Raw genomic sequence first — 13,429 nt, forward strand, 5'->3', positions numbered from 1 at the left:
TTTACAGGTCCCATGGTCACGGTTGACTCAACCATGGGACCTGTAAAGGGCCCGAAACGTCGGTTTGTTTGAAAAAACAAATATACGCGATTTAAATCCGGAAAAATAGTTTCATTTTCGTTGTTTGTTGATATAAATATCAAAGTAATGTTAATGAAAAAGAAACATTTTACACCTGGTTTAATCTGTCGAAGTGGATGTGAGTGAATGCATCATATACATTCAATATTTGCATGCCCAATATTTGGCCGGACCACAGTGAAACTGAAATGTTATATATGTGAATACTTATTTTGTACATGTCAGCTTCTATATAACCTGTGTTTTCACAAATAATAATAACAACAAATAAATGAATTAGAATTGCTGCTAAAATTTTGATCGATAGGCTCAGAATATTTTATTAGACAAGTTTTATGACCATCATAAATAATTAATAGATTCAGGCGTTCGTTACTTTACTTGGTGTTAAGAAAATTTCTTCGGCCGAATATCGAAATATCAACAACCCCTGGGGATGCCACGTAGAGAGGCGAAACACGTGTCGGATATATTTTTAGTGGTGGTGTTTGTGACTATTGCGCCTGTGGTATTTATTTACGCAGTAGGAGGGTGAGTTCACTGGGCTCACGGAGTAGCAAATTAATTTCCTTCCATTTTAATTCACCTTAAACAATTCTGTCATCTGTCTTTCTCTTTTTCTCCTTAGCCTTATTATTCCCATTTAATGATGGCGTCACGTTAAACAACATCTCGTTAATTTTCATCACATTATTTTTTAGCGCGTGTACAAAGAAAAAGTTTTAATTAAATTTAACCCATAGGTGACTTCTTTACCGCTCACGAGCTGCTGCCTGTTGCTAGTAAACTTATCAATCACGGTTGGTTCTTTCACATAATGTTTGTTATTTGAAATGAATCAGTGTCCGATTAACACTAATCTTTAATTCCAGCACTAAATAAGGGGCGTGAGTAAATACCACAATTTTCGAAAAAGCAATTACTTTTTCATATTTCCAATTCTGCCTTCCCTGTCATAATCAGAACAATAAAAATGAAAGTAAATTAGATATAAAAAAACTGCTCGTTTCGCTTATTGAACTGTTTCTTTTTTAACTGCCTCCGTGGCCAAACGGTTACCAAGCTAGACTGCCACGCAGAGGTTCCGGGTTCGATTCCCGGGCCGGGAGAAATAATTGTATGGCCTACATTTATTTATCTCGTGAGTTTGGGTGTAATTTATAGTTGTCTATGTGTGGTGCGAGGCTATGAGTGTGTTGCGTTAATATTATAATTCTAGATATTTGTTAATAACTCAATTACGGTAAAGATGATAGATAGAGCAGAATTTACAAGCTTAAAACTCCTAAGTTTCTGTCCTAAGATTGCTTGGAAGATTTATGCGGCCAGTTATTATAGGTTGTTCTGTTGTAGATATGTTATTGTTCTGTGTTGACAGTGCAATAAAGAATATTTCATTAACCAGGGTTTGTGCATTTGTGCACTGCATCCGATTCCGTGACTACACAAATCTAGAAAACTCGGACCCATTTTGGATGTCGCTTGTGCACTCCAAGTCCAATTCGAATGCAAGAAAATAGGAATATCGCTTGTACACCTAGAGATAAAATGATCCCTGTGACATTTCGGACCGTCCGTTCTCGGATTCGCGCAAATATGTAAATTTACGTTAATATTTTAATTTAAAACTTGTATGTACATAATTAAGATCTAAATAAAAATCTTAACGCAAACGCGGTAGTTACGTTTCAATGATTACAAATTTGCTCTCATGCCTCTGGTATATTTATTATGTCAAAACGGCAAAGTTGGTGTTTATGGGCACAACAAACAACTCTTGGAATGTCATTTTGACCTATTCATGTTTTAATATTATTCTTTTTTAAATTGTGATAACTACTGTTTCATAGAGCCCATTGAATATTTTTAGACATCTTATTAACGCATCTTACGTGTTGATTGAAAAAGGAAAATGAAAAATTTTAAAAATATATCGACTTCTGAGGTATTCGCGATTGTTACACATATTTTTTCGGATTTAAATCGCGTATATTTGTTTTTTCAGTCAACTGTGGTCATAGGACATGTAAAGGGTCCGAAACGTTAGTTTGTTTGAAAATACAAATATATACGTGATTCAAAGCCGGAAAGTTTCATTTAAAAAATATTTTCCGATGTCAGGTGGTAGAGGAATCGTCAGTGGAGCAAGAAATGCTGAAGATCTTTGTGACAAACTATTTCAAGCTCTTTGTGAGTGTTCATATCTTAAATCATAATTTCATCGTATGTATCTTTTTCTTTACGAACAGGCTCAAGAGGACGTCAAGCTTGGGACTTAAAATTTAAATTCAACAACTTGCGATAAAAACGGTCCAAAGTATCAAGTGTGACGTGCTCTTGACTGTACCTTTTCCAGTACAATAACATGAAGTTTTGTTTTAGTTAAAAAATCTAAAAGATTCTCTATTCTACGAGGTAAGTCCGAGCTGAAATTGCGGTCTGTTATTTTACCTTACATTTTATTACTATTCTAGTTACAAAATTTATTTTTTAGCTGTGGATATAGACATATTGGACGCCTTGCAAGCTTTAGCGATCTGCGGTGAACGTAAGTTTTTTTTTATAAGGTCTACTTATTATGTCCCCAAAAAAAGTTTTTTTTAATGTTAAGTACCTACTCATTGTGTCTCAAAAAAAAAATCAATGTCTGCATTTTGTGCCAATTTGTTTTGGCTGTTTTAACCACATTCAATAGATGATGGTACATAGATGGCCCAAATAGAGTCACATCGTTTGTAAATAACGTACCTTACTAAATACTTAATGCATTTCTCATTTTCCAGCTGTCAAATTCAGAGGCAAAGAATCAATTCAACGGCGCAATTACTATTCAAAGCTAAATAATATGACAGGTGTCGTATTAACTTCAATAACTTAACATATTCCCGCAAAATCCCATCTAATGAATTTGTGTTTTCCCCGTATAGACCTTGAAGAGGCTGAACATTATTTACTTCACAAAGAGAGTATACATACATTGATAACAAAAAAAGCAAACGCTACCAAAGGTAAATTTCAAATGTTCTTCAGTAGGGTATTTGACAAATATTAGAAATTAAATGATATTTAAAAATATATATTTTTAGTAGAAGTAGACCTCATTGTGAAAGATTTCGTCCAGGAAAATACTAATAATAATAATAATAATAATAACGCACACACTCAACATAGCCCCGCACTAGGTAAACCCTGTGTCGCGGGTGCCATGGACACACACATAGACAACCACAAATTACACCCAAACTCACGAGAGAAATAAATGTAGGCCATACAAATATTTCTCCCGGCCCGGGAATCGAACCTGGGGCCTATGCGTGGCAGTCCGGCATGGTAACCGTTCGGCCACGGAGGCAGTTAATAACAATAATACTGTCACCTTACCTACATCAGCGCACAAGAAGTAATGTGAGCATTACTTCATTTCATCATGATAATGGTGGTGGTGAATTACAGCCACAAGGGACTTGTCAAATTGTGTGTCAGGGTGATGGGTGCTATGGCAGTGCATCTCACGTAATTGCTATTTAATGCTCTGAGTGACGCTGCAATCGCTATGAACAGGCGTGTCGCTTACCATCAGGCGCACGACTAGTTCTTCCCATCCTTGGTATCTTAAAAAAGCATAAATTGGCTTCATCTCTTGAATTATCATAGACCGAAACAGGCTTGGTATAAATTTATTTATTTAAGCTTCAGGTAATACACGTAGAGTGAATAAGTACCTTCCACTGAATTCCCGGAATTAAAAAAAAAGACAAAATCGAATCAAAATGTTTTATTATTGGTTATAATTACAATTTTTTTGCTTTTAAATACTCTATCGTAAGCAATGGCGTTTACTCATCAAAAATATAAAACAAAACACAATAATATAATAATCCCAGGATTTCAGGGAGGCGCCACCCCAACTGCGAGTATTACTTTTTCGAAGTAAATATGCTATATTTCTTCTGATCTCTAATCATCACACATTCATATGTAACGATCACAAGGTCATATTGCTGGGACAGCGAACTTTAAACATTCTGTGGTGAAAAGTTGAGAAATCGAAAAACTAATAGATTCAATTTCATCACGTCCGTGTAAGTTTTTTAATGCGATAAAAAATATGAGCCAAATACCCTTATATGCACATTACAGCTGTAAACATTTACACAAAAATATGTATCTTTACAATTACAGCAATAAATCCGAAGAAACAACAAATGGTGCGAAAATTTTTGAAAAAGGTTCCTCTGCACAATCCACCGTCGATGACAGAAAAACCTCCAACGTATTTATCCGAACAATTCAATAAAATGTTGGAAAATCATCAGAAGGGAAAGAGAAAAAAAGCATTGAGTAAAATTTATAACTATTATACTCGGTAAAATTTTGCTTGATTAGACAGGTCGGCAAAATTAGGACGACGTAAATTTATAGCAGCGTCCTACAATTTTTTTAAACGCCACAAAACAATACCTTTTATATATATTTACGATCCCACTAATTAACGTACAGTAAATGAAATCCACAAATAATTGATAAATCACTGTTAATTCACTAAGAAATATTTTTAATGTTTATTTTCACAATTTTACATGATAAAGTCACGTCCGATGGAAAAAAGTTTATGATGGAATACGTCAAAAACACAGAGTCCATCAACTCATTCAGTCGAGAACTGCTTTGGCGGTAATTTTACAAATTTTACGTAATTGATTTTAATTTTTTTATTACACGTTTTGTTTTGAATATTTTTATCAAATGTATAAAAGTATGTTATTATTTAGCAATGCTTGGTTAAATAGTAACGCCACGCCCATTCGCCATGATTCGTGGGTTTTTCAGATAATATAATACTGATTTGATTGCCATGATATTATAATACTGATTTCAATATGTTTTGGTTCAGTCGATGTATTTTAACAGATTCTCCATTTCACTAATCGTGTCCCATCACTAGTTCATAAAGTTTGACATTTGTTATTCTAATCAAGCTATATTTTATGGAGTATAGTCTAGATACATGGCAAAAGATAACAAGGTATACTGCGACTATTTTGCGTAATAATACAGATAGTATAGATAGATAGATCAAAACTCCCATTTTCTTATATGAAATCCGCCATCCACTTGTGAGCTAAAAGCTCGCTTCACGAGAGAATGGGCAAAAAGTTGGTATAGCCGACACAAGCATGCTAAAACAGATGCGTGTAAACATGTTGACTAGAGTCGAAATTTGAGAAGGAGGGATAAAAATCAATGACGTTCAAAACGTTTATGAATGAGGCTAAAATTTGTCTAAGAACAATTGAAAATGTGCCTCAATTGCCCTAAATTGGACATCATTAACACTTTAATTTTGTCACTATTTGTAGTTCATGTACAATAATTAAACTCTTGAGTTGGAAATGAAACTATTTTTTGTATTAACATCGCGTATATTTGTTTTATCAAACAAACCAAAACGTTTCGGGCGCTTTACATCTCAGTCAGATGTGACCTTTAAAGGAACGGAAACGTTGAATTGTCTGAAAAATCAAATATACGCGATTTTGATCAGAAAAATAATTCCATTTCCAAAGAGTAATAAGAAGAGTTTTCAATTAGAAGAAGTTAATTGTCTTTTCAGAAAGTGCGATTGAGTCACCTATTATGCATCACCAGCTAACAGAAATGCCGGAACTCACTACTAAGGATCCTTATAATCGACGTAATAACTTTATAATTTACATATATTTACATGTTATTAAACAGAGCTGCGGGTTTAAATTGGCTACGATTCTGGCATACCTACTTTTTTTGACTCATCTATTCAGACCAGCCCTTTCACACGAAACCTCTTTGTTCCTTTATGAGGTATTCATATTCATCAATTTAATTAAAACTTAGGATTTAAATTTAATTCCATGCCGCTAGTGATAACGATGATCAAAATTGCTACCTTTTTATTGTACGTATTAGGTCAAGCAAAAATTGGTAAATTAAATATGTTTAGGTATAAATCCTTGGGTAAATAAGAAAGTTACAAATAATCTTCAAAAAATCCTTAAAGGCCAACAGTGGTCACTATTGTCTATTATTGGAATTACAAAAAGACATCAACGGTAATGCGAATGAGATAAAAATTATTGTAGCAATTTAAGTAGCTTGGATTACGAATGAAATAAACAAAATTGTAAAAAAAGTGTAACCTGTCACAAACTCGAATTTCTTTTTTCCGAATTTTATTACTTCGAAAACGGTTCGACTTTTTTCATTAGTGCGATGACAGTTTTGGTATAAATTTGCAACATAGAAATGTCTTACAGCAGAAGTATGGTTTGTCCGAAAACCTATTATTAGAATAATTATTACACATACGTATTCTTTGGGCAGAAGTTTGTTTGGTCTAATCATGTTTGTTATACTGTCTGTTTTCCATACATTTAGATTGTTCAAAATTCGTTTCGGCAAAATTAATTTTCTTAGATAAAATTGTATCGCCATACACGATAAAATTGTACCGCCATACTATTTTACCGGACAGCTCCAAAATTCTGAACTGTACTTTGTTGGTGCAGCAAGTCCACTTACGTAATTTTCGTTATACCATTGTGCTATGTTTTTGCTGTCATCTGAAATATAATTTAAAAACAATGGTGTGGGTTTAGGTTAGGTTAATACATGAAAAGAGCCTAGCGAGCGAAGCGATAGTGCCGCGGCAGCGGCCGGCGAGGTCCAGAGCCGAATTTGTTTGCTTTACCTAGACGGTATGACCGCCTCCTGCAGGTTTAGGTTAGGTTAGTATATGAAAAAGCAGCACGATTCGAACGAGCGAAGCGAGCCACTACAACTCGATAAAAACCAAAAACAAAGATCTGCAACAAACATATGGAAAGATTCGTAAGGGCCGTTGGTTCGTTCCGCAGCTTAGTTGGCATATCGTCTGGTACGGTTTGCGGTGGTTAGAATCCAACCGGATCCGGAATTTTCTGTAAGTGTTCGATTTTTGTTTAATAATTATAACAAACTAGTGAAGTAATTTCACAAAAATAATTGAATATCATGGTGGTGAAACATCCTGACATTCAATGAAACTTAATTAAAATTTTAATATCGTTTATTAAAACGAAATGTTTTGTTTTCATTACAGATAAAAATTCTAAGTGCCGCTGGATGTATCATTGCAAAGAGGACGCAGACATTCGCTCATGTCATGTAAGAGAACAATGTGATACAGAGAACATAAAAGCCTTTACGGACGGTGAGTTACTAGTATACTCCAGTGACAACCCTATTACGTCATAAAACCTAAAAACCTTTTACGAGCCCGGTTAATTTTTTTCAACGATTTCAAGAGACAGGACGAAGAAGTGCGCCTGGCAAACGACACGCCTATGCATAACTTACTGTGCCACTTAAAGCTTCAAATGGCAATCTGATGGGCTCTGCCAGTGTGCCCTAAGACACCTGAGACATAAAGTTAACATGTGCCTGCTCTTTTACCAGCACCCTTATTACCCTTCATAACTGGAACGCAGTAATGCTGACATTATTGCTTGGCGGCAGAAATAGGTATGGTGGCTATACTTCATTGAACAAACTCACAAGGAGCTCTCATCATCATCATTATCACAGTCCGTTAACACCCACTGCTGGCTATAAGCCTCCTCGTTCGCACGCCAGCTCAATAGATTATGTGCGAGTCTCATTAACAGTCTTCCGGCCACCCCAATGATATCGTGCGACCATCTAGCAGGTGGTCTGCCTCGAGGGCGTCTCGCTCCTACCGGGTACCACTCAGTAACCACCTTGTTCCATCGGTCGTCGTCCCGCCTAGCAACGTATCCTGCCCATCTCCATTTTAGGCTCGCAACTCGCATGCCGTCGTCTACGGCTTTTGTTCGCTGTCGTATCTACACGTTGGGTATGTGATAGACACGATAAATGCCGACCATGGCGCTGAGATAACAAACTAGGCTCTGGCGACTCTCCAGTTAAGTGTGTCGCCAGCCATACAACACCACGGCTATGGCTAAAAGCTCTCTCCAGAGCTCTGGTACTAAATCAAAATCAATTTTTTTTAAAAAGCCGCAGACAATCACAATATTTTAAACTTTGTCAATGTATTTATTTCTGCTGTAAAGCTGCAGTACCGAATCGAAGTCTGGAAAGAGAGTCGTAAGGTCTTTGTGATACGGCCGCACGGTAAGTAAATAAGCGATAGTAGTTATTTCTATCACGTGGTAAAAAAAAGTAAATAAAATATATAATGAAACGTTAATTTGGTTGCGAAACGTTTATTAATAGAAAATCGGTTGAATAAAGATATAAGGGACAAGTCTTTACCCAAGCACTTGTATCGAAAAAAAGGATATCATTGGAAGAAGTTAGTATTTAAAAAAAATACATGCCTTTACAAGTAAATCGATTGGTTTTTTTTTCTCAGAAATATCACTTCCACATAGAGAGATTGAACACGAACCACATTATAAAGAATTTCGAAAAATGAGTAAGTGCTAGAAACAATGTGCTTACAGCATTAATAAAAATATTAATAAGTAACTTTAAAAATTTACTTCCTTAATTTTGTTTTGTTAATGTTTTCAGTAGGAATAAACTTAATCGATGAAGAGGTAGAAAAAATAAGTAAGTAAAAAGGAGACGTTGTATACTTGTTAAAATAACCTATCTGCGATAATATTTTGTAGTATGAATCTGTTTTCGTCCCATTATTCATGGTGTCTTTTCAAAAGATAGTTTTGGGTCCAAATCCGCTCCTTGAAGGAAATTCGGGTCGTCTATCGCGCTAGCTTAATTCTTATTAAAGATTATACCTTATCAATGTTTGCTCATACAGTACAAGCAATGTTTGCTCATGCGGTAATCTATGACAATAAAATTTTAAACATTATGTAATAACAACATTTCAGTCGAACGTGTTCACCTAATAATGCCAAGCCGAAGATTCTCAGGTCAAGAAAATGTGCAAGATTACTTCAATAAAGTAATTTCGGGATCACGTAACAAATGTAATGTATCAAACGTGTACTTTTACTCTTTTATACAAGTAATAATACTCTAAGAGCCAGCGCAAACCGGTGGACTGCTAGTCAGGGTCAAAATTGTTATCAATGTATATTTTATGCTGTTGCAATTGAAATAAGTTATAAATTTCAATGCTCGGAGACGCAACGAGAAATGCGCCGCGATGCTCCGATCATCTCCGTCTGTCCATAACAGTTTGAGTGAGGGGCACTGCCATAACACCCGTCACCCTGAGACATAAGTTGCCAAGTCCCGTGTGCCTGTAATTTCACCAGCACCGTTACCCTTCAAAAAAGAACGCAGTAATGCTCATATTACCGCTTGGCGACTGAAGAAAGGTTTCAGTACCTCTCTGGACGAACTCTTCAACAAGGAGTTTATATTTTATTTTAATTATAATAACATAAAATATAGATTGATAAATTTAATGTCCTCTGTTTTCTGAATTTAAAGTTTTCAAGTGTTTTCATGATTAATTAAATAGTATTCTGAGCTTTGGGTACCGTAGACATTTTGCGGCAGTTTTGCTATTGGTCACCACTAAACCCTACACAAAATTTACACTCCCCAGTGAACTAAATCATTTCATATGAATGTATAAATAGGCTTAACGTCATAATACCATACATAATCTACAGACACGTGTGTGGGATATTAAATTTAATACATTTTGTAGTAGCCGATACGACAACAGCTATGAGTTTGGGCGGACCTACGGCGGTAAGATTTTCCATTTTTAACCAAGCGGTATTTCGAATAACATATTACAAATATAATAATCGAGATGTATTCCAAACTTTTAGGATGAACCCTGGTCGCCAGAAAAAAAATTACAATTTTACAAACGAATGGCTCAATTGCGCATTAATGAACATGTGACTACAGAAGCTCAGTTGAATGACGACTAAGCTGTAATTGACATAATTTGGACGGGACATACTTTATCTGCGACAACATTTGTCCATTTCAATCAATTCATTTATTGCTTTAAATGTAGTAAGTTCACAATTCTAGATGGCAAACATTTAACCATTTCAGACATGCAATATATTATAAACAAGAGTACATGCAAAAATATATCAAAATTATAAAGTTATGTAATGTCTATATAATGTCTACGTATACCATTATATTTGCAAACAATATATAATTTATACTATATCATACAAATCCTTTTTGTTATTTTTTGTCAATTTATAAAATTCCCTATAAATAAAGCAATAATAATGTAATAATTTCCCAAATATTTCATTAACATTATTGTTAATTTCGTAACATTTATTGCCTGCATCGTTTTAATTACTAAACATTTTATTATTTTCTATGTTTTTTTATAATACCAAATGACGGGACGAACAAGTCGTGTGGCTGGTGATAATCCACACGCCTATTCATAACAGTTGCAGTGCCATTCAGAGCTTTAAATCGCAAAGATCTTAGGGGCACTGCCACTGCGCCTGTCACCCTGAGACATAAGTTGTCAAGTCCCCATGCGTCTGTAATTTCACCAGCACCCTTACCCTTCCAATTACGGCTTGGCGGCAGAAATAGGTAAGGCGACAGTACTTCCCTGGACGAACTCTTTCACAGCTAGTTCTTCTGCTTCTAATAAATACAACGCTTCAGCAAGGAGGAATTTAAAATTTTTATAAATATTCAAGAACATTGACATATTTTTTTATTTTTGCATTACAAAATTATATGTTGCAAGTGAAAACATTACATGTTGTAAGTGAAAACGTAATAAGCAAACAGTTTGCAATTTCCGCTGCACATGGGACAAAAGTTTATTACAACCATTCCACAATAAAATTATACGGCGAATGATTTTTTCCATTATTTATTTGTTACGACCTTTACTAGCTATCAGTCAACATTTATGTCGCTAGATTAAGAAAAGAGGGCTATGATTATAAGAAATGAAACAAACCGTTTGTGATTTTTTTGGCTTCCTTGTTATAAACGTAAGTACTTGTTTAATTTTACATTATTATGAAGCAATTGACAAATGTTTCTGCATATGTAATTAGTCGAACTTGAATGGAAAATTTCCGAATAAAAGATGAGCTAAGACGAAGAAGATGTAGATGAATGACTTGGAAGTTTTTTAGTCTGTTTTTTCTGTTGCAATAATTTGCCACAGTCCGCTTTTAATGAAGTCGTTTTTATCAGGTTTGTATTCATGTTTTGGCGGACAACGAGAATAAGAATGGTAAGCAATTACGCTACATATATTGAAACTTGTTACCTAAGTGAATAATATACAGGGTGTTTGTAAAATACTAACAACCTCCCAGGGTTATATTACTAACATCATAAAGAGTATTTGTTTCATGATTTTTAATTATCGATGGATAATTAAATTTACTTTCGTTTCAAAATAAAAATATTTAAATTGATCACTTTAAACGGTGGTAACTCGGTGCGCCACAAAAGAAAGCACTAGAGAGTAAATACCAGTCCTATGCAAAATGCAGAAGCGTCGAGAGGACGCTCGCATGTTTGAACTTACTACCTTAATACAGATAACATTTTTATTAAAAAAACCGACCTCGAAAGATCATGGAATTACTCTATTTACCTAGTTTTAATGAATACGGTTACCTGAAAGCGCGCGAAACCGAATTAATCCCCTAAAATACTTCTCTTTCCAACAAAAAAAAAACTTCAAAATCGGTTCACAAATAATTCCCCGGAGTAATCGCGTAACGTACATACAAAAAAAGTCGAATTAAGAGCCTCCTCCTTTTTTGAAGTCGGTTTAAATAGTATGTACAACAGAAGCTTAACCGTTTATGCGTGTAAATTTATTATGTTTTGTGAAAACCAAACATACATGTTCACGGTTCATTCATGGAACCAAAATTGTTGTTTATAATGTAGTACAAGTCTTCATTTCAAAATTAACCCTGTATATGGAGATATTAAATTAATTTCTATTACTTTTTTATTTTAGACCTTCAAGAGAATCCTCCACTTCGGGCACTTAAAGTTGGCAAGCATATTTCATATATAATATTCCTGTAAAACATTAATTTTACTGTTGCATTACATATTTATTGGCAATTACCTTTTTTTTGTACAGGCGACATATTCACAGCGCAGGAGGTGTTTCCTATAGCGCAAAAGTTGATGGCTCTCGGTTTGTTTTGAATTTTCATTATTTACTTAATTGCATTATACCAGCAGTGAAATTTTAGATAAAACGAAGCTATGTTAAAGTAATAGTTAAATACATATTGCTTGGTTGGAGAAAAAGTTTCTAAGGCAAACCGTTGGGAATTGTCGTAGGTGGACCTTTTACTGGTAAATTACAAACAGTTTCAATTCCAGTATCTCCCTCTAGTGAAAACATCCCTAGCTGACATAAGACTATAATACTATTCGTGAATTTGTTTTATTTTAATTATTAATACAAAGATCGAACACAAAAAAAATTTCTTCGATCTGGCTGGATACGAATCGACTTCGTCATACTAGATAGAGGCTGACGCTAGTTTTGTTTTGTTTTTCCATTTATTTACAAAAAAGGTTATCGTTAAAATATTTTACAAATCCTACGTAGCGTAATTTGGAAAATGCTTTTTTGGTAAATTAAAAATAATCTAGTAACAATCCACAATTTTTGTGACCACAGTTTCATGGCCCTGATTTTATTTCAAAACGGTATCGATCCGATCGGGTAGCCCACCCGCAATATTATACGCCTCGATTCGGAAAAGACGCAGTTTCCGATCGAGAGAGGCAATCAAAATTCAGCTGCAGAATAGAGAGGTTTGCATTAAATACTAGACGACATTCTCAGTTAGCCATGAGCATGGGATGTGCATAGTGCGAAACGTTGGTTTGTTTGAAAAAAAAAAACAGATACACGCGATTTAGATCCGAAAAAAAATTGTTTATTTCCAACGTAGTTTAGTTTAGGAATAATTAAGCACATATATAAATATAGTCATCATGTTTTTTTATACAGATGTATAAACCATTACTAGTCATATTGTCATTTATTTTTCTTTATAGTACCGAAAGAATTTATTTTGGGAGGTAAGTACGAATTTCGTAACCTTTTACTCAATTTTAACGTACGTACTTATAAGTCTCTTTAAAGACATTATGGTACTTAAAACCCTTCTGTCTTCAACATCTATTGAGTTGCACCACAGTATTAATAAAACAAGTAGTCTAACTCCATACAAACGTAACAGCGCGGCTTGAATGTGTGCACGCAAGCATTCGCATAATCTCGCGTTGCATAGCCAGGGTCATCGCACGCGCCATTCTCTAGAGAATTGAAGCATTCGCTCGGTATTTAAAAAGTGACATCAAATAGTAGACG

The 13,429-nt window shown here is 34.8% G+C and overlaps 3 protein-coding genes across 6 annotated transcripts in view; 2 read left to right on the forward strand and 1 right to left on the reverse strand.

The window, feature by feature from the left end:
* LOC113231600 overlaps positions 1 to 10,152 on the forward strand; it is a 12,474-nt gene extending 2,322 nt beyond the window's left edge. The window contains exons 4-18 of one of the 3 annotated variants that reach the window (XM_026465966.1): positions 825 to 881; positions 954 to 968; positions 2,203 to 2,271; positions 2,464 to 2,496; positions 2,576 to 2,629; positions 2,865 to 2,933; positions 3,009 to 3,089; positions 4,264 to 4,422; positions 5,696 to 5,776; positions 7,199 to 7,309; positions 8,495 to 8,557; positions 8,656 to 8,694; positions 8,979 to 9,077; positions 9,770 to 9,813; positions 9,897 to 10,152. In XM_026465966.1, the coding sequence (XP_026321751.1) occupies positions 825 to 881; positions 954 to 968; positions 2,203 to 2,271; positions 2,464 to 2,496; positions 2,576 to 2,629; positions 2,865 to 2,933; positions 3,009 to 3,089; positions 4,264 to 4,422; positions 5,696 to 5,776; positions 7,199 to 7,309; positions 8,495 to 8,557; positions 8,656 to 8,694; positions 8,979 to 9,077; positions 9,770 to 9,813; positions 9,897 to 10,001 (1,079 nt within the window). In that variant the 3' untranslated portion in view covers positions 10,002 to 10,152. The remainder of the gene's footprint in view (positions 1 to 824; positions 882 to 953; positions 969 to 2,202; positions 2,272 to 2,463; positions 2,497 to 2,575; positions 2,630 to 2,864; positions 2,934 to 3,008; positions 3,090 to 4,263; positions 4,423 to 5,695; positions 5,777 to 7,198; positions 7,310 to 8,494; positions 8,558 to 8,655; positions 8,695 to 8,978; positions 9,078 to 9,769; positions 9,814 to 9,896) is intronic. The other 2 variants (XM_026465975.1, XM_026465985.1) reach the window with 2 other exon arrangements.
* Positions 1 to 13,429, reverse strand: part of LOC113231578 — a 216,983-nt gene that overhangs the window by 126,396 nt on the left and 77,158 nt on the right. The gene's annotated exons all lie outside the window — the stretch shown is intronic.
* LOC113231588 overlaps positions 10,998 to 13,429 on the forward strand; it is a 21,334-nt gene continuing 18,902 nt past the window's right edge. The window contains exons 1-5 of the mRNA XM_026465959.1: positions 10,998 to 11,057; positions 11,266 to 11,305; positions 12,050 to 12,088; positions 12,179 to 12,235; positions 13,114 to 13,137. Coding sequence (XP_026321744.1) covers positions 11,013 to 11,057; positions 11,266 to 11,305; positions 12,050 to 12,088; positions 12,179 to 12,235; positions 13,114 to 13,137 — 205 coding nt within the window. The 5' untranslated portion in view covers positions 10,998 to 11,012. The remainder of the gene's footprint in view (positions 11,058 to 11,265; positions 11,306 to 12,049; positions 12,089 to 12,178; positions 12,236 to 13,113; positions 13,138 to 13,429) is intronic.

The sequence above is a fragment of the Hyposmocoma kahamanoa genome, unplaced genomic scaffold, assembly GCF_003589595.1.
Source record: "Hyposmocoma kahamanoa isolate Upper Pololo Valley unplaced genomic scaffold, ASM358959v1 102, whole genome shotgun sequence".
NCBI lineage: Eukaryota > Metazoa > Arthropoda > Insecta > Lepidoptera > Cosmopterigidae > Hyposmocoma > Hyposmocoma kahamanoa.